The sequence below is a fragment of the Ochotona curzoniae genome, unplaced genomic scaffold (genome assembly GCF_017591425.1).
Source record: "Ochotona curzoniae isolate NIBS_2020 unplaced genomic scaffold, NIBS_Ocur_1.0 contig_1602, whole genome shotgun sequence".
Lineage (NCBI taxonomy): Eukaryota > Metazoa > Chordata > Mammalia > Lagomorpha > Ochotonidae > Ochotona > Ochotona curzoniae.
In genome coordinates, this window is record NW_024465136.1 from 56080 (window position 1) to 81329 (window position 25250).

The 25250-nt window shown below is 42.5% G+C and overlaps 1 protein-coding gene across 1 annotated transcript; it reads left to right on the plus strand.

The window, feature by feature from the left end:
- Positions 1-1523: 1523 nt before the first annotated feature.
- Positions 1524-23015, plus strand: LOC121148580 (zinc finger protein 260-like). The gene is made up of 6 exons (XM_040968698.1): positions 1524-1582; positions 14745-14871; positions 15004-15096; positions 17944-18004; positions 20951-21603; positions 22087-23015. Exons 1-6 carry the CDS (start codon positions 1547-1549, stop codon positions 23013-23015), a joined length of 1899 nt encoding a protein of 632 aa, XP_040824632.1. The 5' UTR covers positions 1524-1546.
- Positions 23016-25250: the final 2235 nt, after the last annotated feature.

Sequence of the window (25250 nt, forward strand, 5' to 3'; positions counted from 1 at the left end):
CTCTCTATATATGTGACAATGCAATGAAAATAAATTTAGAAAAAAGAAGAAAAGAATGTACTGTCTGAAAGTAGTGTCGCATTGGGGATCCAGCCTCCATGCTATGAAATTTAGGGAAACCCATTTCTGTCTATAACAGTTAGAAGGACCCAGTGACCTGACGCATTGATAACCATTTTGAAGTTTATTTGCTTCTTGAAACTAGTGTTATGATTGCTCATGGTTTCATTTTAAATATGATCTCTGTCAGCAGTGCTTCATGCATACCCATACCCACACATATCCAGACCACCTGTGTATGCATATATACAGCATTGTGAATATGCTTGATGATCATATGCAGGTCATCATTGCATAATCCACAAAATACATAAAGTAGAAAGATTGATAAAATTTAACTGTATGCTAATCAACATGTGTAATTTTTAAAATATACATTCTAAAATTTGAGATAATATGCAATGCAAAAGACAGACATAGCAATCCTACTCAACAGTCAATGTAAGCGATGTCTTCCCATGTCTGTATCTACTTTTAATCACAGTTCCTGGAAAGTAGCACTTGGGACTACATGAAAGATAGAATGATGCATTTCAAAAAGCGTAAGCCTAATACCATGGCCGCACAAAAAATAAATCAATGTAGGATTTCTGCTTTTGATAAGCAATTGTACTACTCAGATTTTGAAGTACATGATAAGTGTATTTGTCAACAAGGAAGCTGTGTTGCCCATTTAGTGAGGTTGGGTTAACATTTACAAGATTAAAAAGAGAATTTATATTGTACTTGTAAGAATAAAACATGTTATGTTAATACAGTCAGTGCCTCTGAAGCATATACATAATGAGGGTCATTAATGGGATGCATATCACTGAGTTTAATTTTGTTTTGCCTAGTGTGTCCTACTTGTGTGGCAAATAGAGACATGCAAGTTCAGAGTATGCAAGCAGTCATGAGAGTGGAAAGGATAAAAAGACCCTACATTTGCCAGGTCACTCCCACCATGACCCTGGATTTTCATTCCAGGTTGGCCAGGTCTCCCGTGTAGGTACCAGAGCCCAATTCCTGGCTTCATTCCCTGCCATGTCAGGTGTATTTTTATACACTGACCAGAAGCAGAATGGCTTGTACAGAAACTGGTGCTGATACCAGGATGCCAGCACTACCAGTAGTGGCTCAAGCTATTGTATCTCAATGACAACCCTCATTCAAAAAGGTGAAAACTTTAGCCACTAGGCAATGGTGCTGTGCCTGGTAACATTTTTAAATAAAAAGTAACTGCTGTTTCCTTGAGTTTGTTTTAGTTTAATCAGTGCCAATTATTGAAATTGCTGATACTGCTTCCAGGAAGCCTTCATTGTACTTGTAAAGCACTACTCTTGCCCATGGAAGCTGATTGCTTTTGTTCCTCCAGCCATTGTGTCTGCTTCCTGCCTTGACATTACTTAGCACAGCAGGAATCAGTAGGGAGACTGGGCACAAGCAAGAAAAACTCATCAGTCCCTCTGCCCACCTTCTCTTGCAGGTGTAGCCCTGCAGCCCGCTCATGCTTCCAAGGCTGGAGAACACACACACACCTTCAGTAAGTTGCTTGTTTACTTCTCACCTTGTTTTACATTGTATCATAACAACTTTATGGTGGTTTTTAAACTAAAATGAAGAGGCAAGTATAAGAGAAAGAAGGCAAAACTTTCATAAAGAAGAAATTAGAGCTGTCAAAACCTGTTGAAACTTTCTGATGCCATAGCCAGGACGTGGTTATTATTATTGCATGATTGAAATGGAAACTAAGAATTTGTTAATGACTGTAGGATATCAAGTTTGAAATGGTGTTTACTGATCATTTTATTCATTTATTTAAAGACTGACTTGCAGAAAGAGAGGAGAGAGAAATGTCTGCTCACTGCTGATTGATTCTCCCAGTGGTCACAGTGGTCAGGGCTGGACCATATCACAGAGGAATAAGATAGTTCTTCTGAGTCTTCCAGATGAGTCTCCCACCCAAGTGCTTGAGTCATCTTCCACTGCTTTGAATTTACATTGACTTAGAGCTGGATTGGAAGTGACGTAGGTGGTAGCTTAGACTGCTTTGCCACAATGGCATGTTCTACTGAAGAATGGTTTTGCTATTGCATGGTTTCTTTTTGTTTGTTTTGTCTTTAAGATTTATTAATATGAAAGGCAGGTCTGCACAGAAAAAAAGAGGTGGAGAGACATCTCCCATGTGCTGGTTTGCTTGTCAAATCACCAGAATGTGCAAAGATGAGCAAGTCTGAAGCCATGAGCCAGGAGTACTGTCCATGTCTGCTACTTGATTACAGGAACCCAAATGCTTGAGCCATGCTCCACTTGCTTTGCAGGCCTGTCATCAGGGAATTTGGTCAGAAGTGGAGCATCCAGGATAAGTACCAGTGTACATGAGAGATGCCATTCTCTTTATTTGCTGAACCATGGGACTTGGTCCCTGTTCATTCTGTTTGGTTTTCATTTCAAATGCAAAGTTTCTCCACTTGGTTGTAATGGCAAGAGCTAAGGCAATCCAAAGCCAGGAGCCTCTATTGAATCTGCCACATGGGTGCAGGTGCTCAAGGACTTGAGCCGTCCTCCATTGGTTTCCAAGGGCAAAAGCAGGAGACCGGATTAGAAGTGGAATACATAGGACATGAACTATACCTGTATGGTAAGCTCAGCCCACCAGGCCACAGTTCAGTCCACAGATACTGACTTGGTTCAGAGGAATCGGGCAGACCATGAAAACAATGACATGCTCCCTGCTTCTTCCACATGAACCTGTACTGGTTCCAAAGTTTGGAGACGGTTACAACCATAGGCAGTCCTTGAGTACCATTTGTAATATTAGTTTCATCATTTTACACTTCAAGCAGCAATACCTGATTTGCATTTCTCTGTGAACATTTTTGAATGAAGGACATTGCAATGGGTATCAAGTGGTATCTCATTGTGGTTGCCATTTTCATTCACCTAATGATGAATCATGCTGAGAATCTTCTTGTGCTACTTAGGGCTTTGTTGATCTTTGTAGAAATATGTGTTCAGTTCTTTGTCCATTTTGGAATCTGTTTTTATTGCTTTTGAGCCTATTCGGGAGGTCCAGCCAGATGGCCCCAAGGTGCCAACTGAAGGGGTGAGGTGTCAGTATCCTCCAGCTGCAAGACCCAGTGTGGACAGTTTGAGGGCATGTCCATTTATTGTGAAATGAGCACAACTGTTATGGGTTAGGAAAGAAGATGGGAGCAGGGCAGTGCCTGACAGGCCTGCCACCCAGCAGTGACACTGTAATTGACTCTAAGGCATGTGTATCCCTTTAAACCCTCCAGTCTTGTCACAGGTCATATTCTGCACACAAGTGCAAGCCATGCCTCAGGTTTCTGGTAGGTGGGCTGTTTGTCACACCCAGCAGGTGGTATTTAAGTTGACAGTCATACTGTAGTGTAATACAAAGTTATTTACTTTGCAACTGATGCACAGACTAAATGAGATTGTCCTGTAACTCTACCACTCAGTGACACTTAATGACTTTTTCAGTGTCACAACTAAGTTTAGTGTTGGGCACGCAATTCCTAAAACCAGCCCACACTGAATGTGCAGTGATGTGTGAATAGGAGAGAAATCTTGGTAACTACAAATTGGCTGCTAATGCTATTGCTTCTCTTTTTCTTTTCCATTTTTAAATTATATTTTTGACAATCTTTACATAAGTAATTAGGGTAAAAAGGTTGAACGGCTACAGGAAAATGGGTAAGACTATTATTTCCATATTGTTTCCTTTACATGTCTGAGGTAAAGGGGGATTTTACAGGAGAAGCCCCAACCAGTCTCCCACCCATCGCAGGTCCCTTACGTGGGGCATGCTCTGAGGGTCTTGCTCAAGTGGTTTTGATAGTTCAACAGTTCTGAATTGTTGTCAGTCTCACCACTCCAAGCATGATGAGGTCATTGAAGAATCCACTGATTGACATAGTCCATCATAGATGCTTGGTTTGCCCAGTTTTTCACTGCCAACATATGGCTGAGGTAGTTGATTAACTTGTTCTGTCCTCTGTCTTTCATGGCTAAGGTTCTGACTCTGGCAGTTCAACTGGGAGGATCCCTGAAGAAACTTTGTCTGATGTGTTCCCAGACCAGATTCTTGTATCTTCTACCAAGTGCAGGGCACAGCACAGTCCATCTCCGTGATCAGCTGGTTGTTGCAATTGCTGGGTTGGTTGTGTTTCCATTCCTGTCTTCCGCTGGAACCAATGGGTGTTGCACTCCAGCCTGATTCTGCGCAGCACACACTCAGCCCTAACATAAACCAGTGGGATCAGCCTAGTTGGAGCAACCCATAATAACCCCCAGCAGGCCCGCCCCCTACCCTGGTTTGCCAGTCTGTGTGGCAAACTAGTCCAGTCTATCCCCAATCCCATTTGGCTCTCCTACATGTCAATGGGTATTAAAGCCCAGTTCCCTCTAACCAACTCTACTATGCAGTCCTCATGGATGTTGTTGGGTGCCTCTCTGTCAAGCCACCCCAGCCTCTGCCCTGGTTTTCATGCCCTCCAGTAGGAGTGGTAACCCAAGAGGGAGAAGCCCACTGTTTCCCTCCCAGGCTACTCCCACACCCGATTATGCACTCTCCCGGTGGTTCTGTGGTTTAACTTGACAGAATTAGCCTCCAGCACCGCCTTCTGTCAGCTGATGCTTGGCTAAGCTCAAACAACCCTCACACACTCTAATATTTTTTTTTGCGCCATGAGGAGCCATCAGCCCAGCCTGGCTTTTTCCTGATCTGGTCCACATGAGGCGCACAGGTGTTGTAGCCCTGCCTAGTCTGGTCTGCCCCCATCCCAGAGCACGCTCTCCAGTGGGAGTAGCTTTCCAGCAGGGGAGCCCCCTATGTTCTCCCTGCCAGTTCTGCCGTCTCCCTTCCTGGTTCTCACATGTGCTGGTTGGGCGCTGCGGTCAGATCCTGTACAGGCAACCTCACCTTGGCATTCCGTAATGTCCACTGGCTTTTTTTTTTTTGCAAGTGAACCTCACCTGACCACACTCTGTTCTGGTGCTCAGATTTGCCAGTGGATGAAGTGAATTGATTCAGCCTGGTCTGCCCCCGACCCATGCCAAATGTATGCCAGTGCGACACTTTCCATGGCCTGTTCTTGGCTGTTTCCTATCATGCATGTTTCTTGCCCTTACCTGCTGGGTCTGAGTCCTGCCAGAGGAGTTGCTTGGGCTCCTCCTCAAAACTTCTCCCAATGCCAGATTTCGCACATACCAGTGGGTCCATGAGCCAGCCTGGCCTTCCATTTGGCCGCCTTGTATGAGCTGGTGAATGTTGCATCCTGGCCCACCCCACACCCTATTCAAGATGCACATTTGGGTGCTGCTGCCTTGGCCAGTCCAGACTGTTGTCAGTTCATTAACCTGTGATTGTCAGCAGGCTCCTTGGTCACACCTAATTTAGTCCATCACCATCCCTACTCTTGAGGTAACCAGTGGAGCTAGTATTTCCACGGGGTTTGGCCCTCACATCCCCGACAGAATCTACCCCTGATATGGTTCTCTTTCATGCTGGTTAATGTCATGGCCTTGCCTAATGTGACCCATCTCCTGACCCACTATCATGTTGTTAATAGGATACGATCGTGCTAGACAAGGCTGGAGTCTTAGGTTTGCATGGACTGGTGTTTGGTGATCAGCATTGTTTAGTGGTTACAAGTTCTTCAAAGAAAAAGTAACTCTGTCATTGGGAATGTTTAGGATTGATTCACATCCCAGAAGCACAGAGGGTTCACCATGGAGCAACATAAGTAGTGGTTCAAAGAACCAAAACCTCAGAGCAAGCCATCAGGAGGCAAGCAGGCAGAGCCTGACACCAAATGGTGCTGGCCACCTGGGCACAGCTCACCACATGCACATGGTGCCTACAGTCAGGGATCCGAGCATGGAGATGCTCTGGCCTGGGACCCACCATCAGGCAGCTGGCTGCTGGAAGTTTCAGTCCCCAAGTCCAAGGTCGCGCCCCTCCGCAATCCCATCTCGTGCCCAATGATGGCAGTGGGTGAGTCCCTGGCCTGCTCGGGCACCTGAGACTTCCCCCCTCAATGTACTCACCCCAAAGGGAGCAGCCCTGGGAGCCCAGGCAGGTGCGGGCACAGCTCACCATGTGCACAAGGTGGCTGGAGTCAGGGATCCGATCCTGGAGACTTATAATGCAATTCTTAAAGTACAACTTTGTCAATGTATTTTATACTTGGTTTTAATTGGAAAGTCCGATTTATAGAGAGATGGAGAGAAAGATCTTCTACCTACTGGTTCACTCCCCAAGTAGCCACAACGGCCGGAGCTTCTGGAGCTGAGCTGAACTTAAGCCAGGAGCCAGGAAACCTTTCCAGGTTTCCCACACAGGTGCTGGATTCCAAGGCATTGGGCCCCGTCTACTGCTTTCCCAGGCCACAAGCAGGGAACTGGGAGGGAAGTGAACAGCCAGGATATGAACCATATGTGATCCTGGAGCATGCAAGGCAAGGACTTTAGCTACTAGGCTACCCCACCAGGCTCTAAACATATTTATTTATTTTTGTTAAATTTTATTTCGCATTGTTGAGTTTTATGGTACAATTTCTTAGACACTGGGATCCCCAGCCACCAAACTCCCACCCCTTTACATTTTCCCCCAATTGCTACAATAGAATAGTGCTTCATAAGGAGTCAGGATTCCTAGACTGTTTATGTTATTTTAATATGGCCCTACTTTGCTGGTACAGACAATGTCAGTCCAGCATCCCTTTGTCTACACATTTCGAAAGGTTTCATTGTGAGTTCATCTTTTATTTGGAAGCAGGGATGCATATTGCATTGTTTCCCCAAATCTGAATACGGTAATCTCTCTTTCTCCGTCACTATACATTCCCATGAATGAGAAGCCAAAAAGAAGGTAACCAACCGGTATGAATTGGAGCAACAACAGAATTACAGCACAATGGAAAACACACCACTGGGTAACTAGCACATGGGTGACAAAAAGAAAACACAGTAGTCTCCTGGGTAAAATGATGCCACCATGTAATCCATGAGCTAGTGATGAATTTGACAAGAGTAAAGAAAGTATTTGGAAGAGTAGAACTGAAATCAAAACACATTGCATGCAGCCAAAAATAAATAAACAAGTAAATAAATACATAGATAGATAGATAGATAGATAGAGATCAGTATTGAATGTGTTACTGAAGTTAGACTCTGCCTGATGGGTTCCTTATATCAGAGAGAACATTTGGTATTTGTGCTTTTGGGATTGATGTATTTCACTGAGCATAATAGTCTGTAGCTGGGACCATCTCGCTGCAAATGGTGTCATTTCATTCTTTATTCCATGGAGTAGAAGTACCACTATTTCTTTACCCACTCCTCTTTGGATACGCATCTGCGTTGTTTCCATGTCTTTCCTATTGTAGGTTGTGCTGCTGTCAATACAGGATTACATATCTCTTCTCATATGCAGGTTTCGTTTCTGTTGGGTATATTCATTCCTAGGGGCAGGATAGCTGGGTTATATGCCATGTTTATTTGCAATTCTCCAAGCTGATGGCCACAATGGTAGTACTAGCCTACACTCCCACCAGCAGTAAAGGAGGGTACCTTTCTACCCACATCCATGCCAGCAGCTGTTGTTAGATATATATTTTTTTAATTTGGAAAGGTGTATATACAGAGAGGAGAGACAGAGAGGCAGATCTTCCGTTCAATGATTCACTCCCCAAGTGAGCACAACGGCCGATACTATGCTGATCCAAAGCCAGGAGATCTTCTAGGTCTCCCATGCAGGTGCAGGGTCCCAGAGCTTTGGGCTGTCCTTGACTGCTTTCCCAGGCCACAGGCAGGGAGCTGGATGGGAAGTGAGGCTGCCAGGATTAGAACTGGCGCCCATATGGGATCCCGGGCATGCAAGGTGAGGACCTTAACCACTAAGCCATCGTGCCAGGCCCTTGAAGAGTTTTAAATGTAGCCAGTCAATGGAGTTAGGTGGTATCTCAATGTGTTTTTGTTCTTATGTCCCTGATGGCTAGGAGCCTGAGCATCTTTTCATGTCTGTTAGCCATTTGAGTTTTGTGTGTGTGTGTTTCTGTGTGTGTGTGTGTGTGTGTGTTTATGTCCGTTCCTTTCCTTTGACCATTTTTTTCAACAGGGTTTTTGTTGTTGTTAGCTTTTCTTTGTTTTGTTTTGTCTTACTGGATTTCTGAGGCTCCCCTGTCACTCGTATAGTGTGCAAAAATGTTGTCCCAATTTTGTTGGTTGCCTCTTCACTTTGTAATGGTTTATATATACATATATATATAATATTAAATTTCTATTTAATTCAATATTTAGAGAAATGCATAATATGAAAGGAGACACAGAGGATGTAAATATATCAATTTTTAAATAACAAAGCTTACAAAAAATGAAGGACTAAATAAGCTACTAAATGTGCATACAATGAAATACCAATCACCAGCTAGAAAATTTAAACACACTGATATGTACTAATGGATCCATATGGGGAGGAATCTTACTGAGAGGACATACTCAGTGAATGTAGTATTATAAGACTTTTATACATATGTGTGTTTTATGTTTTTATTATTTTTTCATCATTTTGGAATTAATTGACATAGTGTTGGGTAAACAATATGCTAAAATTACATGCAAGTTCTTAACAACCTCCTGTGACTATTTCACAGGACATTTTATTTATTTGACATTTTAACAATTGAGGTGCAAAACAGTTTTGGGGGGGGTATGCAGAGAAATGTTTTATACTTTGGTGAGGAGTAATTGTTCTTTGTGTCCTACCTAGTAGGGTATGTGCGAGTTCATGCTGACCAATCTTTCTTTGTTGTTCTCTGCTTATCCATTCCAACTTGTGTGTGTATGTGGGTGTGAGTGTGTATGTGTTTGGGGGGATGGTCTGGAGCGACACTGTTGGTCATTGTAGAGGGTGGGGGCCCAGAGCTGGAACCAAGCAAGGACTGGAGAGAGCTCCTCTCCCTTGTCCCGAAGGAAGTTCACTGCTCTCCTGATTCTGAGGACCGCTCATGGTTCCTGGCTGTTGTTCTGATGACTTTGGATCCTACAAGGAAGGACTTGGGCTTCTTCCGTCTCATGTAGTAGGTCCAAAGAGGGGGGATGGATGTCCTCTGAGTTCTCAGCCTCCGAAGGCATTCCAGTTCCCCGTGGTCTCTTTGGCAGTTGTGATGAAGTCCTTGGTGCCCATTCTAATAGACCTTGGTGGGAATCCGGGAGTCCCTATCATTGGGACACAAGCCTCCTCCTGTCCTGCTGCTCCGCTCTGGGGCTCTCCCCTATTCTATGCATATGACCACCTGTTAATAGATTATTAGGGTCGCTCCTGATTCCCCCTGTATGTCTTTGTAGTTTTTACTATTGTCTAATGCTGGTCCGAATCTGTCGTGTATAGGTTGCCTGTCCTGTTCCTGTAGGTTACACTACACGGCTTCCTCATACATTTAAAGGAGTTGAGAGATTTCTCTGTGCTCCCACCCAATTTCTGTGTATCACAACGTTTTGGAAGTATATTGGGTATTACAATCATTAAAAACACGTGGGATAAGATCATATTACTTGCAGGTTCATCTGAGGATGATTTACTGTCATTGGAAATCTTTAGGGTTGTTTTGCGTCCCAAAAGCACTGCAAGTTCAGCATGGAGCTGTCTGAGCAGCATTCAGAGAACCAAAATCCCAGGGCTCCCTGGCCGGGCAGCCAGCAGGCGGGCCATCCACGGGACTCCGGCAAGCCCAGAGCAGCACCCTATGTGGACATGAGAGCCGCCTTGGTGCTTACCAGGTTAGAAATGGCCGGACCCGGGGACCCCCAGCTGCCACATGGTGGCTGAGGGACCAAACCCTCGGGACTTTGTAATTGTTTCCTATGCCATATGCTTTTGAGTTTGGTGTCGTCTCATTTGTCCATTTTGGCTTTGACTACCTTTGCTTCTGCTGTCTTTTCTAAGAAGCCTTTCCTTGTTGCTGTATATTGGAGTGTGCTTCCTATGTTTCCTTTAAATAGTTTCATGGTTTCTGGGTGCAGATTTACGTGGCTAATCCATTTAGAGCTGAATGTGAATCTTGCTTCTTAATTCTAGAAATTGCTATCCAGTTGTCCCAACAGCATTTTTTGAAGAGACCGGGGTTTTTGCCTGTATTGTTTTCAGTTTTGTTCTCAGACATTAGCTGGCTATACGTGTGTGGGCTCCCTTCTGGTGTTCCTATTCTGTTCCACTGGTACAGAAGCAGACTGTTTTGATGTGCACTGCTCTGTAGTATGTCTTGAGGTCTGGAATTGTGATTCCTCCACCTTGTTTTTATTCTTCAGGATTGCTTTGGCTATTTGTGGTATCTTCTGATTCCAGATGCACTTTTGTGTAATCTTGTGTATTTCTGAGAATGCTATTGGGATTTTGATTATGATTGCATTGAATCTGTATATTACTTTTGATATTATGGTCATTTTGATGTTGTTGATCCTGACAAAGCAGGAACATGGTAAGATTCTCCAGTTTTCAATATCTTCTTCTATTTTCTTTCTCAAAATATTTCGGGCCTGGCGCAGTGGCGCAGTGGTTAAGGTCCTCTCCTTGCACACCCGGGATCCCATATGGGTGCCGGTTCTATCCCAGCTGCCTCGCTTCCCTTCCAGCTCCCTGCCTATGGCCCAGGAAGGCAGTCGAGGATGGCCCAAGGCCTTGGGACCCTGCACCCGCATGGGAGACCCGGAAGAGGCTCCTGGCTTTGGACCGGCATAGTATTGGCTGTTGCGCTCACTTGGGGAGTGAATCATTGGATGGAAGATCTTCCTCTCTGTCTCTCCTCTCTGTATATCCGCCTTTCCAATAAAAAAAATAATAAAAAATAAATCTAAAAAAAATATTTCATTGTTTTCGTCATAGAGGTCTTCCACATATCTAGTTTGCTGAATTCCTAAGTATTAAAGAATCCTCTCTACGTTTTTACAGGAGAATGTACTTACAATTTCTTCCTCATCCATGGAATTATTTGTGTACACTGGTTCCATTGATTTGTGTCCATCAATTTTTGTAACCTGCTACTCTGCCAATGTCTCTTAGGAGTTCCAGTAGTCTCTTGATTGAGGTTTTTGGTTCTCCTATTTCAGTGACTCACTTCCAATGTGGATTAGTCTAATTCCTTATTCTTGCCTAATAGCTCTGGCAAGGACTTCCAATACCATAGTGAAGAGTAGTGGTGCCAGTGGACATCCCTCTCTAGTTACAGATTTTGATGGAAAAGCTTCCAATATTTGCACACTTAGTATGATGCTGTCATTGTTTTTTTCTTTTTTTTTTTTTTTTAATGATTTTTATTGGAAAAGTGGATCTACAGAGAGGAGGAGAGACACAGAGGAAGATCATCCGTCTGATGAGTCACTCCCCCAGCAGCCGTAACGGCTGGAGCTCACCCAGTCTGAAGCCAGGAGCCAGCAGTTCTTCCAGGTCTCCCTCACAGGTGCAGGGTCCCAAGGCTTTGGGCCATCCTCAACTGCTTTACCAGGCCAACAGCACGAAGCTGAATGAGAAGCATGGCAGCCAGGATTAGAACTGGGATCTATATGGGATTCCAGTAGTTGCAATACGAGGACCCTAACCACTGCGCTATCATGCTGTGCCCATTTAGTATGATGCTGCAACTGTTTTTTTTTTTTTTTTTAAGTTCTTTTGATTGTGTTGTAGAATGTTCCTTCTATGCCTATCCTGGTTAGGACTTACAGCATGAAGTGGTGTTGGATTTTATCAAATGCTTTCTCTGCATCTATTGAGAGGATCATATGGTTTTAATTTTCATTTTATTGATATGATGTATCACATTTATTGATTTGCGGATGTGGAACCGTCCCTGCACATCTGGGATGAATCCCATGTGGTCTGGGTGAATGATCTGCCTGATGTACTGTTGGATCCTGTTGGCTATGACTCGCCAGGGGAGTTTCCCCAGTTCTTCCACTTGACCCACTCCTGGACTCAGTTCTCATACATGCCATTGGGGTTTTAAGCCAGTGTCTGGAATAGTGTGCCCTTCCATTTGGCCGCCTTATATGAGCTGGTGAATGTTGCATCCTGGCCCACCCCACACCCTATTCAGAGTGCACGTTTGGGTGCTGCTTCCTTGAGCAGTCCAGACTGCTGTTGGTTCATTAACCTGTGATTGTTGGCAGGCTCCTTGGTCACACCTAATTTAGTCCATCGCCATCCCTTCAACTTTTGAGCTAACCAGTGGAGCTAGTATTTCCACGGAGTTTGGCCCACACATCCCCCACAGAATCTACCCCCCTGATATGGTTCTCTCTTGTGCTACTTAATTCCATGGCCCTGCCTAATGTGACCCATTTCCTGATCCATCAACATGTCAGATAATGGAATATGATCCTGCTAGACAAGGCTGGAGTCTCAGCTTTTGCATGGAATGGTGTTCGGTATATCATTCTTATGCGTAAAGGTCATCTGGTCCCTCTCCTCTAACCTACGAGGTCTCATTACCCTCGCTAACCTTCAAAGGAAATGCTTCCACAGGGTTTGGCCCACACCTTCCCCCCTACACACACACACACACACATACACCAAATCTATGCCCTGACCTGGTTCTCTCGCATGCTGGTTAGTATCATAGGCCTGCCTAATGTGACCCATCCTTTGCTCCGACATTCTGTTAGGTACTAGGATTTAGCCCTGGTAGACTGGACTCCAGTCCTAGCCTTCATATTGACTCTGTGGGGTCGCTATTCTTTGCTGATAACAATACCTACATAGGACTAGCAGGTAGGCTGGTATATCGATCTCATCCATACAGATCATCCAGCAGCCAGGCCCCAAAGCTCCCACCACCCACGCCCTGAAGTCAAAATCTCCTACGTCTGTCCACCTCCAATTTCTCTGAATGTCTTTCTCTCTTTCTCACTGGTTTTCAAATAAATAAAGCTTTGAAAAACAGGGAGACAGAAAACCCACAAATATGAATGAAGGTCATGTTTTATGAAGAAATATTGATTTTTGAGATTTTTTTTTTTACTTGTCTTATGGGCTTCTTGGAGTATTAGAATTATAGCATTCATTAGATTTGGGAAGCATTTAGTTTCCACATTCTTGAAATCTACTGAAATCTGCAGTTGCAGCTATTCGCACTCTTTGCAATTATCCCACATCATTAAATCTCAAGTGCTTTCATCACAGTGTGTCACATCAATGGAGTCCTTTCTCACAGCACATTTTTGCATTCTCAGAGAGATAAAATGGATAAATGCTCATTATACTATTCGCCCCTTTTTCTCTTTAAGTTTCTGCATTGCACTTAAAACTTGTCCAATATTATTAAATGAATAAAAAAACATCAACTTACTCAACTGCGAAAAAAAAAAATCTGCGCATTCCGCAATTATTCTGCTGTAGTTTTAATATCTGTGTTTGAAAGCTGGTATGATTGAAACATTTCTCTTCATGATATTAATAGCCTTTTTCTATTGAACTATGATGATTTTCTTTTCCTTTAAATCACTGAAAGATTAAGATATTGAATGCAATGTCAGTTTAAAACATTGCTATTTCAAATGCTTAGAAAAGCATTAGAGATAAAAGTTAAGTAGAGTGCAGTATCATTCTATTTTTTGAAATTCTGTATATCAGCTACATTCACTTTTTTTATATTAAAATGAGTAACTAGATAAAAACCCAGATAACTGATTAAAATTAAAGGACTTCCCAAACATGTGCAAAAGCAGTGATGTTACAACATGGCCTTTGCTGTATATGTATGTGTATATGCACATGTATCTATTCTGTTCAACTGGTTCATTGTGACTGGCTGGTATTAGTGATTGTTACAAAAATAGCTTTGTCTGAGGCTGCAATTTGGTTTCCTACTAAGCTATAGTTCACTAGGTAGAAATTAAAATTTTATTTTAATTGAAATGTTATTCCATAAAAAGTAAAAGAAATAATGTAGAAATGGTTTTAATACATTCATACTAAAAATGGAAAAATAATGGCAAGGGATAGTTATATATATTTATTTCCAATGTAAGATTTAAGAAACATTTACAGATTTATACATGTGTCTAACTTATCCAATGTAGCAGATTAGTTATCATGTGTTTCTGTGTGTGAGTGTGTGTGTCTGCAGATTACACACTTAATTCATTTTATAATTGTGATAGAAAACAATCTGATACAGAATCATAATGGAATTGTAGCTTCAGAATTGCAAAAATGATACAGGACAATATATATATGGATTGTAAATTTAGCTACATGCACACACGGTGCAAGTTAAACACAAAAGAATTGCACTCGGCTTACTATTACAGGTACTGAATTAATAATTTGGCTCAGTGTTAAAGTGATTATTTAGTGTAATCTGTTTATGAAGCAGAACGGCAATCATAGGGACAAACTGAGTGTGATGTCTTCCTCTTGCCAGTTTATTTGAACAACGCCGTCAACAGTTGCTTAGATTCAAAATATTTAGAGAAAACAACCTGTAAGAGAATAATAAGGGATATTCTACTGTAGTATTGGAGTTGTACAAGTACTACAGGAGAACTTATTTTTGTTTTGTTGTTACTCTGTATAGACTGTAAATTAAATTACATCCATAAAAGTTGCAAATTAAGTATGCGTACAATTCACTGTCAGTCTTTGTACATAATGATCCAGAACTGAGGAGACATGTACTTTGTAGGTGTTGGTGTCATTTGAAGATGTGGCTGTGGACTTTACCCAGGAGGAATGGCAGCACATGGACAACACTCAGCGGACCCTGTACAGGGATGTGATGCTTGAGACTTACAACAATCTGCTGTCCTTGGGTGAGTGAAAATCTGTCCTGCCCAAACAGAAGACTTTTCTATGGTTGACAAGGGAAAGGAGAGTTTCTGAAGTTCCATGCTAGAAAAGACTGGCAGTGATGTCACAAAATCGACATCATTTTCCATGAACAGGGTACAGCTTGACAAAGCCTGATGTGATCTTAAGCTTGGAACGACATTCAACACCATGGACCGTGGACAAATCTACAAACCAGAGACTTCCAGGTAGATGAGCACATAGTGGGCCTTGAAATTAACATATAGCTCATTAAAGGTTGACTGGAAACCTCTTTCTTTAATTTTTATTCTTTTTTTTTTTTTTTGTTTTGTTCCCTTAATATATCTGATGTAAAAGGAGATTTTAAGAGAGAAGCCCCACCAAGTCTCCCACCCACCCCAGGTCCCACATGTGGGGCATGCTCCGAAGGTCTTGCTCAAGTGATTTTGATAGTTTAGCAGTTCTGAATTGCTGCCACTCTCACCACTCCAAGCACGATGCAGTCGTTACTGAATCCACTGATTCACATAGTCCATCATATAGTCTCCGTTTGCCCAGTACTTTCATTGTCAACATATGACTGAGGTAGTTGATTAACTTGTTCTCTCCTGTCATCTGATGGTTAATGTACTAAGTTCAAAAGCTCGATTGGGGGGCTCCCCAAGGAAACTTTGTCTAAAGTGTTCCCAGATCAGATTCTTGTATGTACTAGCAGGAACCAGGCTCAGCACAGTGCATCACCCTGATCAGTTGGTGGTTGCAATTGCTGGGTTGGTTGTGTTTCCATCCCTGTCTTGCACTGGAACCAATGGGTGTTTGCAGTCCAGCCTGATTCTGCCCTGCACATACTCGGCCCTCACATAAACCAGTGGGAGCTGCAGCCCAGTTACACTGATCCAACATAACCCCTAGCAGGCCCGCCCCCTACCCTGGTTTGCCAGTCTGTGTAGCAAACTAGTCCAGTCTGTCCCACCTCCCCTTCTGCTCTCATACATGTCAGTGGGTATTAAACCTGTTCCATCTAACCAGCTCAACTATCCAGCCCTCAAGTATGTTGTTGGGTGTCTCTCTGTCAAGCCACCCCAGCCCCTGTCCTAGTTTTCGTGCCCTTCTGTGGGGGGTGGTAGCCCAACAGGGAGGAGCCCAATATTTCTCTCCCAGGACACTCCCACTCCCAATTATGCACTCTCCAGGTGGTTCTGTGCTTTAACTTGACGTAACTAGCCCCCAGTGCCACCTTCTGCCATCTGATGCTGTGGCTAAGCCCCAACAACCCTCACCCACTCTGTGGATTGCACCATGAGGAGCCATCAGCCCAGCCTGGCTTTTCCCTGATCCGGTCCACATGAGGCTCACACAGGTGCTGTGTCCCTGGCCCCGCCTAGTCTGGTCTGCCCCCATCCCAGAGCACGCTCTCCAGTGGGAGTAGCTGTTCAGCAAGGGAACCACCCGTTATTCCCCTGCCGGTTCTGCCCCCTCCCTTCCTGGTTCTCACATGTGCTGCTTGGGTGCTGCTGTCACATCTGGCACAGGCAACCTCCTCTTGGCATTCCATTTTGTGTACTGCTTTTGTCACAAGTGAACCTGGCTCGACCCACATTCTGTTCTGGCATTTGGATTTGCCAGTGGATGATGTGAATTGGTTCAGCCTGGTCTGCTACCGACCCATGCCTAATGTATGCTTGTTGGACACTTTCCATGACCTCTTCTGGGCTGTTTCCTTTCGTGTTACTTGCGCTTACCTGCCGAGTCTGTGTCCTGCCAGAGACATTGCCCAGGCTCTTCCATCAGAACCCCTCTGAGTGCCAGATTTCACGCAGACCAGTGGGTTCATGAGGCAGCACTACTCAGTTCACCTCCACACTTGTGCCAATGGAGACTACAACTGTATCCTGACCTGAACACAGCCCCATTCCAGCTTGTGCGCCCATTGGTGGGAACCTCTACCTAGCTAGGGTGTCCCTTTAGCTCCCCAACTGGGCCTGTTCCCAGCCATAGATCCCATATATGCCAGTGGTGGCTCAGATTCAGCTTTGGACAGCCTCTCACCTGTTGTGACCCCACCTTAGCCATTGTGGCTCAGCATCAGTGGCTCACGCAGACCACTTGGTGCAAAAACCTAGCTAAGGTTTGCTCAGTACTGCCCGATGCACCTGTTCCATCGCTTTTTTTACATTGATGAGCCATTGCTGCTACTTTGCCCAGCCTGTCTGACCCCGAGGTCCAGACCACCTGTTCACCAGTGGGAGCTATAACTCACCAAACTCACCAGGGGAGCTTCCCAAGTTTCTCCCCCTTATCCCCTTCCAGACACAGTCCTCCTACATGCCACTGGGCTTTAGGCCAGTGTCCGGCGCTGTCCGTCCTTCCTTGACCTAGCATGAGCTGGTGAGCGTTGCAGTCCGGCACACCCCACACCCCACTCAGGATGCACACTTGAGCGCCACTGCCCTGACTAGTACAGACGGCCATCGGTTCTACAACTGCCGTCATTTCTCTTCACCTGACACCTCTTGTTTTTGTGTTTTTAAAGTTTCCTCCCAGAGGATAGCTGATGAGACACAGGAATTCCACAATCTCCATGTGTAGTTTTACTCTAGCAATGCCTTTCAAAATTTGTTGGCAAGTAACCCTACATCTAGAATTACTTATTGGTCTTTTCATGATGCCTAGCACTTGAATCATCATGTGCCACCTGCCAGATACACTTTGTCAGGACATTGTCTTTGAATCAGAGTGCTCAAGCCAAGACAGATTGGTGCTGTTATGGGATGTACGATATCCATCCCAAGCCTTATTTTGAGTTTCTGTGCCACATTTTCACTGCTATCCTGCATCAACTTAAAATACACAATTTGAAGTAATTGAAATTGTTATTTTAAAAAGTTGTTATGTCAATTATTAATAAAGAAGAAGTAATGCTCATTAATCATGCTCATAAATGTCCACATTTCCCTAATATTAAAATGTGCTCAATCTAGAATGTCAACAAACCTCATCAGCTTTAATTGAACATTTTAACAGAAAAAGTTAGATGAGCTTCATGGAGATGGTTACTCTTTTCTTCATTTCAGATCGCTACAGAAAGAATAAGCTGCTTGGAGCTAATCAGGAAAGTCAAGAAATAATCTTCAGGCAAGTTATAATCACAAAAATTGTATAATAACCGAACAGGGAGTTGCATTGCCAAAGGTGACTTTTTTCTGATGATATACTTATTTTTATTGGAAAGTCAGACATACAGAGAGGAGGTGAGCAAGTAAGATCTTACATGCATTGATTCACTTCCCAGGCAAAAACAGCAGCTAGAGCTGAAGCAAGGAGCATGGAACCCCTTCCAGGTCTCCCACAAAGCTGCAGAATCTCAAGGCTTTGGGCTGTCCTTAACAGCCTTCTCAGGCCACGTGCAGAAAGCCAGATGGGAAGCAGGCTGCCTGGATTAGAACCAGCACCCATATGCGATCCTAGTACATTCATTCTAGGAATTTAGCCACTAGTATATCTCACAGGGCCCTGATAAAGATACTTAATATTAGCTGTGCCCATAATTAAAACATGATATGAATGTGAAATTGTACAAAAATGCAACTTAAGAAATATAATTTAGATCTTCTTCCATCTTGGTGTTATTTGCGTACACTATGGCTGTTGATTTTCGTTCGTTAATTTTGTACCCCGCCACTCTGCCAAATTCTCGTAGAAGTTCTAGCAGTTTCTGTATTGAGTCTCCTGGTTTTTCTATGTATAGGATTATGTCATCTGCATATAGTGAAAGCTTGACTTCTTCGTTTCCTATACGTATGCCTTTGATTTCTTTTTCTTGTCTTATGGCCTCTGCAAGTACCTCTAGGACTATGTTGAATAGCAGTGGTGATAGCCGGCATCCTTGTCTTGTTCCAGATCTCAGTGGGAAGGGTTCTAGCTTTTCTCCATTCAGTATGATACTGGCATTGGGTTTTTCATAAATTGCTTTAATTATGTTGTGGATTTTCCCATCTATGCCTACTTTGGCTAGAGCTTTTAGCATGAAGAGGTGTTGGATTTTGTTGAAAGCTTTTTCTGCATCTATTGAAACTATTATGTGGTTCTTGTTTTGCAGTTTTTGGATATGGTTTATAACATTTATGGATTTCCGAATGTTGAACCATCCCTGCATTCCAGGGATGAATCCTACTTGATCCGGATGAATGATCTGTCTGATGATTTTTTGAATTCTATTGGCTAGGATTTTGTTGAGAATTTTAGCATCAATGTTCATCAGAGAAATAGGTCTGTAGTTTTCCTTCTCTGATGGTTCTCTGTCCGGTTTTGGGATTAAGGTGATGTTGGCTTCATAGAATGAGTTTGGGAGGGTTGCTTCCTCCTCTATTGTTTTGAAGAGCTTGTAGAGGATTGGGGTTAGTTCTGTTCGGAATGTTTTGTAGAATTCTGTAGTGAAGCCGTCTGGGCCTGGGCTTTTTTTCGTTGGGAGATCCTTGATGACTGTTTCAATCTCTACCTCGGTTATGGGTTTATTTAATTCTGCAGTTGCCTCCAGACTGAGTTTTGGTAAGTGGTGGGAGTCCAAGAACTTTTCTATTTCTTGGTGGTCCTCAAATTTGTGGGAGTACAGTTCTTTGTAGTAATTTCTAATTATTTTCTTAATGATTGCAGTGTCTGTTGTTATGTTGCCTTTTTCATCTTTAATGCTATTGATTCTCACTTTCTCTTGTTTTTTTTTTTTTGGTCAATCGGGCCAGTGGAGTGTCTATTTTGTTTATTTTCTCAAAAAACCAACTTTTGGATTTGTTGATTTTATGTATAGTTTTTTTTTTTATTTCTATTTGGTTTATCTCCTCCCTTGTTTTGATGATTTCTTGTTTCCTATTGTGCGTGGGACTCTTCTGCTGCTGTTTTTCCAGATCCTGGAGGTGTGTGGTTAGTTCCTGTATTTGGCATCTTTCTTGGGCCTTGACATGCGCTCCGATTGCGATGAATCTACCTCTTAGCACTGCTTTGGCGGTGTCCCACAAGTTTTGGAATGTTGTATCAGAGTTTTCATTGGTTTCCCTAAATTTTTTTATCGCATCTTTAATTTCTTAAATTAATATCACGAGGTGAATATAGAAAGCAGATGGAGTGAAATTACGTTACTTTGGAGAGAGCCAGAGGATGGTGTGCCTCTTGAATGGAGAGAGGTGGAGAAAACAAAATTTCAAAAGGGTCTTAGGTTTTGCAGTGTCCCCTGAGCCTTCTCTGGGCAGCACAGCACAAAGGCTTGTGACACTGAACCTGTGTGTGAGACCCAGAAGAGTTCCTGGCTTCTGGCTTTGTGTCAGTTCAGATCCAGCCATTGTGGTCACTTAGGGAGTGAATCAACAGACAGAATATCTTCCTCTCTCACTCTCCTGCTGTCTGCATATCTGACTATCCAATAAAAATATATAAATTTTAAACAACAACAAAAAAATCAAGGCCAAGAAGAATACTTGGGGGTACAAGGAGTCTTATCACTCAAGAGAGGATAAACCAACCTGAAACATGAGAAAAGAACCCAGAATTTGGGTACCTGTGAGGTGCTTAGCATTCAGAATCCACCTATGGTGTTTGAAGTCATGCAGAAAAGTGCCCTTTGCTGGGGACTGTCAGTTTGCCCTAAGGAGCTGTCCAAACACAAGCATTCAGAGCCTAGGGTCCAATATGAAAATTGAGTTGATAAGGAAAGTGCAAATAGGTAGTAGCTGAGCAGAGCGTCTGAAGTATTAAACTGCTGTACTTCCTACCTCCACCTCTCTAAAATGTAATCCCTCTGGAGATTTAGCTAGAGCAAGGCAGTGGTTGGGGGTTGGGTCTTTGTTCAGGTGTTACATCGTGCACCAGAGCAAATGTTACAAGAAAAACTCAGTGCTTCTTTCTGTATCATACTATAGAAACAGAAACAGAAAATCAGTTTTCAATAGATGTTTTACTTGCTAAGTGACCAGGTAAACTTGGATGCAGGGCAGAGAAAGCACCTGCAAGTAGAGAGCTTAGAAGTCAACTTGCTTGTGAATGGACAGAAGCAAGACACCGTAGCTCATTTGAAATCTTTTCTTCCCCCAGGATGCCTGATGAAATGCCTCTGGAGATAAAGCATGCCTCTAATTTGCCTGAGATCAAACTCCAGAGTGGGGAAAATCTCAGACAACATGATAAGATGCACACTTGTGAGCAGTCTTTTGAACACAGTGGGAAAGAAAAAACTTTCAGCAGGAAGAAGATATTCCTTGTGAGTGAGACAGCTTACACCACCGATGCATGTAATAAGCAACCTGTCAATGTGGGAGAGTCTGTTCAGGTTAAAGAGAAAATGTTAAGTAACAATCCTGACTTTGACAATCATCAACAAACACAATCAGGAGAGAAATCCCATGAGCATTTCCTGAGTGAGAAATCACTTATTTATAAAGAAGATGTCAAAGTCAATGAGATAACCCAAACAGCAAAAAGTTGTTATATATGTGGTTACTGTAAAAAGCCTTTTAACTTTAAATCTTGCATTAATAGCAAACATAGAAGTGAAAGTGGAGCAAATTTGAATGTGTGCAATGAATGTAAAGAAAACATTGACCGGAAGTCAGAACTCATGGGAGATCAAATCCTTGACACTGCAGAGAAGCCATATGAATGTAATGAGCATGGAAAAGCCTTTCACCAGCAATTATCTGTCATTAGGTGTCAGAGAATCCACACAGGAGTAAAAGCCTATGAGTGTAGTGAGTGTGGAAAAGCATTTAAACTGAAGTCATATCTAATCCTGCATCAGAGAATCCACACTGGGGAAAGGCCTTATGAATGTAGTGAGTGTGGAAAAGGTTTTCATTATAAGTCGGTCCTAATCGCTCATCAGAGAATCCACACAGGGGTAAAACCTTATGAATGTAGTGAGTGTGGAAAAGCTTTTTCTTGGAAGTCACAACTCATTACACATCAAAGAATCCACACAGGGGTAAGTCTTTATGAATGTAGGGAGTGTGGAAAAGCTTTTTCTCAGAAGTCACAACTCATTGCACATCAGAGAATCCACACAGGGGTAAAATCTTATGAATGTAGTCAGTGTGGAAAAGCATTTAAACGGAAGTCACATCTAATCACACATCAAAGAATCCACACTGGGGAAAAACCTTATGAATGTAGTGAGTGTGGAAAAGCTTTTTCTCAGAAGTCACACCTCATTACACATCAGAGAATCCACACAGGGATAAAACCTTATGAATGTATTGAGTGTGGGAAAAGTTTTCGTTACGAGTCAAATCTAATCCCACATCAGAGAATCCACACTGGGGAAAAACCTTATGAATGTAGTGAGTGTGGAAAAGCTTTTTCTTGTAAGTCACAACTCCTTACGCATCAGAGAATCCACACAGGGGTAAAACCTTATGAATGTAGTGAGTGTGGGAAAGCTTTTTCTCAGAAGTCACACCTTATTACACATCAGAGAATGCACACAGGGGTAAGTTCTTATAAATGTAGTGAGTGTGGACAAGCGTTTAAACAAAAGTCACACCTTATTACACATCAGAGAATCCACACTGGGGAAAAATCTTTTGAATGTAGTGAGTGTGGAAAAGCATTTATACAGAAGTCATCCCTAATGAAACATCAGGTAATCCACATAGTGATAAAACCTTATGAATGTAGTGAGTGTCGAAAAGCTTTTAAGCAGAAATCATCCCTAAATAGACATCAGGCAAACCACACCGGGGTAAAACCTCATGAATGTAGTGAGTGTGGAAAAGGTTTTTCTCAGAAGTCACACCTCATTAAACATCAGAGAGTCCACACAGTGGAAAAATCTTATGAATGTAGTGAGTGTGGAAAAGGGTTTAAACAGAAATCATACCTAATGATACATCAGAGAATCCACACTGGGGAAAAACCTTATGAATGTAGTGAGTGTGGAAAAACATTTAAGCAGAAATCGTCCCTAAATACACATCAGGTAAAACACACAGGGGTGAAACCATATGAATGTAATGAGTGCCTAAAAAGTTTTTCTCAGAAGTCAAACCTCATTACACATCAAAGAATCCACACTGGGGAAAAACCTTATGAATGTAATGAGTGCGGAAAAAGTTTTTCTCAAAAGTCACACCTCATTACACATCAGAGAACCCACACAGGATAAGAACAATGTGAATGTTCCTTGTGGTGAACATCCTTTTGTAGGCAGTCAGATTTCATTACACATCAGAATTCACATGGGAGAAACATTACGAATGTAGATAATGTGCAGAAGCCTCTTGGAAGCTGTCAATTTTCATTACTAAAATGTGTAAGCACATGTTAGCTGCCATAAACATACTAGCATGCTCTATCAGCTTACAACGTGAATGAAACAAGCGTTAGCTACATTGCAAATAGAAAACACTAAAAGTGCAATGGAAGTGCAAAAATGCTTTAGAAGTTTCAGCAAGTGTTAAAAAGTAAACATGCAGAATATCAGTGTATTTCAGAACACAGGCTATGTGTTGCTAAAATAAGATGCAATTTGTGTGTGATCTTTATTGTGAAAGATAAAATGTGAATGAGTACTGCTTTCAGATTTTCGTGTTGCTAATAAATCGTCAGTGTGTAACACTTGTTTGGAATACCATCTTTATCATTCACACATTGTATGTATTAGGAGTTTTCTATAGTTTCATAATTCCACATGCTGTTTCAGACTAAAATTGGAAGCACAAATATGAACTGATGCATGTGACAATTCTAATGCTAATGACCCAGCTATAAAGGATCAAGTTTGATCAGAGTGAAGAATCTTGTGACATGTGGCCAAATGTGGATCCCCTTTGGCAAGTGTCACTCCTTGACTTCTCTAGTTTGGGAGATCACCCCTGGATCTCTGCCCAATTATCCTTGTAGGAAGATTTAGGCTCATGCCACAATATGTCCCTGTGGGAAACCCTAACAATAACTGTGGACCTGTGAAGGACATAGCTTAGACTCCTGCACCAAGGAGAAGAATCTGATCACTGAAGTGCAATGATCTAGAGCAAAAGAATACATAAAGTTAAAATGAATATTATTAAATACTCCCCTGCAAAGGAGCAAAACCTGATGCCAACCTCAGGGTTCACTGAGGAAGACATTGAGAAAACTAGGAACTCTGAATTCAGAAAACTCATTATAAAGCTTCTGATCAACATTGAGAAGCACATACAAGAGATGAAAGATGTCAAGGTTCATTTGGAAATACAAAAAACCACAAATAGCTAAAACCATCCTGAAGGATAGGAAGTTAACAGGGGGAATCACAGCCCTGCCTCTGGTCATACTATGTGATGGTGGTTATCAAAACAGCCTAGTACTGGCACAAAGATAGAGAGGAAAATCAATAGAGCAGAATAGAAACGACAGGAGGGATCCCACACAGATACAGTCAGATAATCTTTGACAAAAAATAGGCGACAGTCCATGCAAATGGGAATGTCTCTTCAATAAATGCTGTTGGGACAACTGGTTAATAGCGTGCAGAAACGAGAAGATAGACCCACATCTCTCACCATACACTAAGATCAAATGTTAATAGATTAAAGACCTAAACCTACATCCAGAAACCTTCAAACTTTTGGAAGATAATGTTAGAAACACCCTGCAAATTTAGATGTAGGCCCCGACTTCCTAAAAAGGACTCCAAAAGCAATAACAATCAAGAGCAAAATGAACAAATGGGACTACATCCAACTAAGAAGCTTCTATGCAGGAAAGAAAACAATCAGCAAAGTAAAAACCAACCCACAAAATGGGAGAAAATCTTTGCACACTACATAGGTGATAGGGGGCTAATCTCTAGAATATACAAGGATCTCCAGAACAACCAAAACAAACAAACCACTCCAGTAATGGGAAATGGACAGACATTTCTCAAAGGATCAAACCTAAATGGCAAACAAACAAACAGATGTTCAAGTTCCCTGGCAATAAGGGAAATTCAAATTAAGACAACAAGAGGTACCACCTAATGCCAGTAAGAATGGAAAACATACCAAAAAAAAAACTACAAGCAAGATTTTCTCGTTAGGATGCGGGGAAAAGGAAACACTATCCCACCTCTGGTGGGACTGCAGGTGGGTACAGCCTCTATGGTAATCAGTACGGAGAGCACTCAAACAACTGAAAATCTGCATACCATACGATCCAGCAATTGCACTCCTAGGAATATATCCAAAACACCTGTTACATGAGAAACCAACATCCACCCCATGCTCATATCAGCACAATCAATAATTGCAAAAACTTGGAAGCAACCGAAATGCCCATCAACAGAAGACTGAATAAGAAAGCTGTGGTTGTTCATTTACTTCATGGAATACTACTCAGCTATTCTACAAAATATAATGAAGTTCTTTGTGGCCAAATG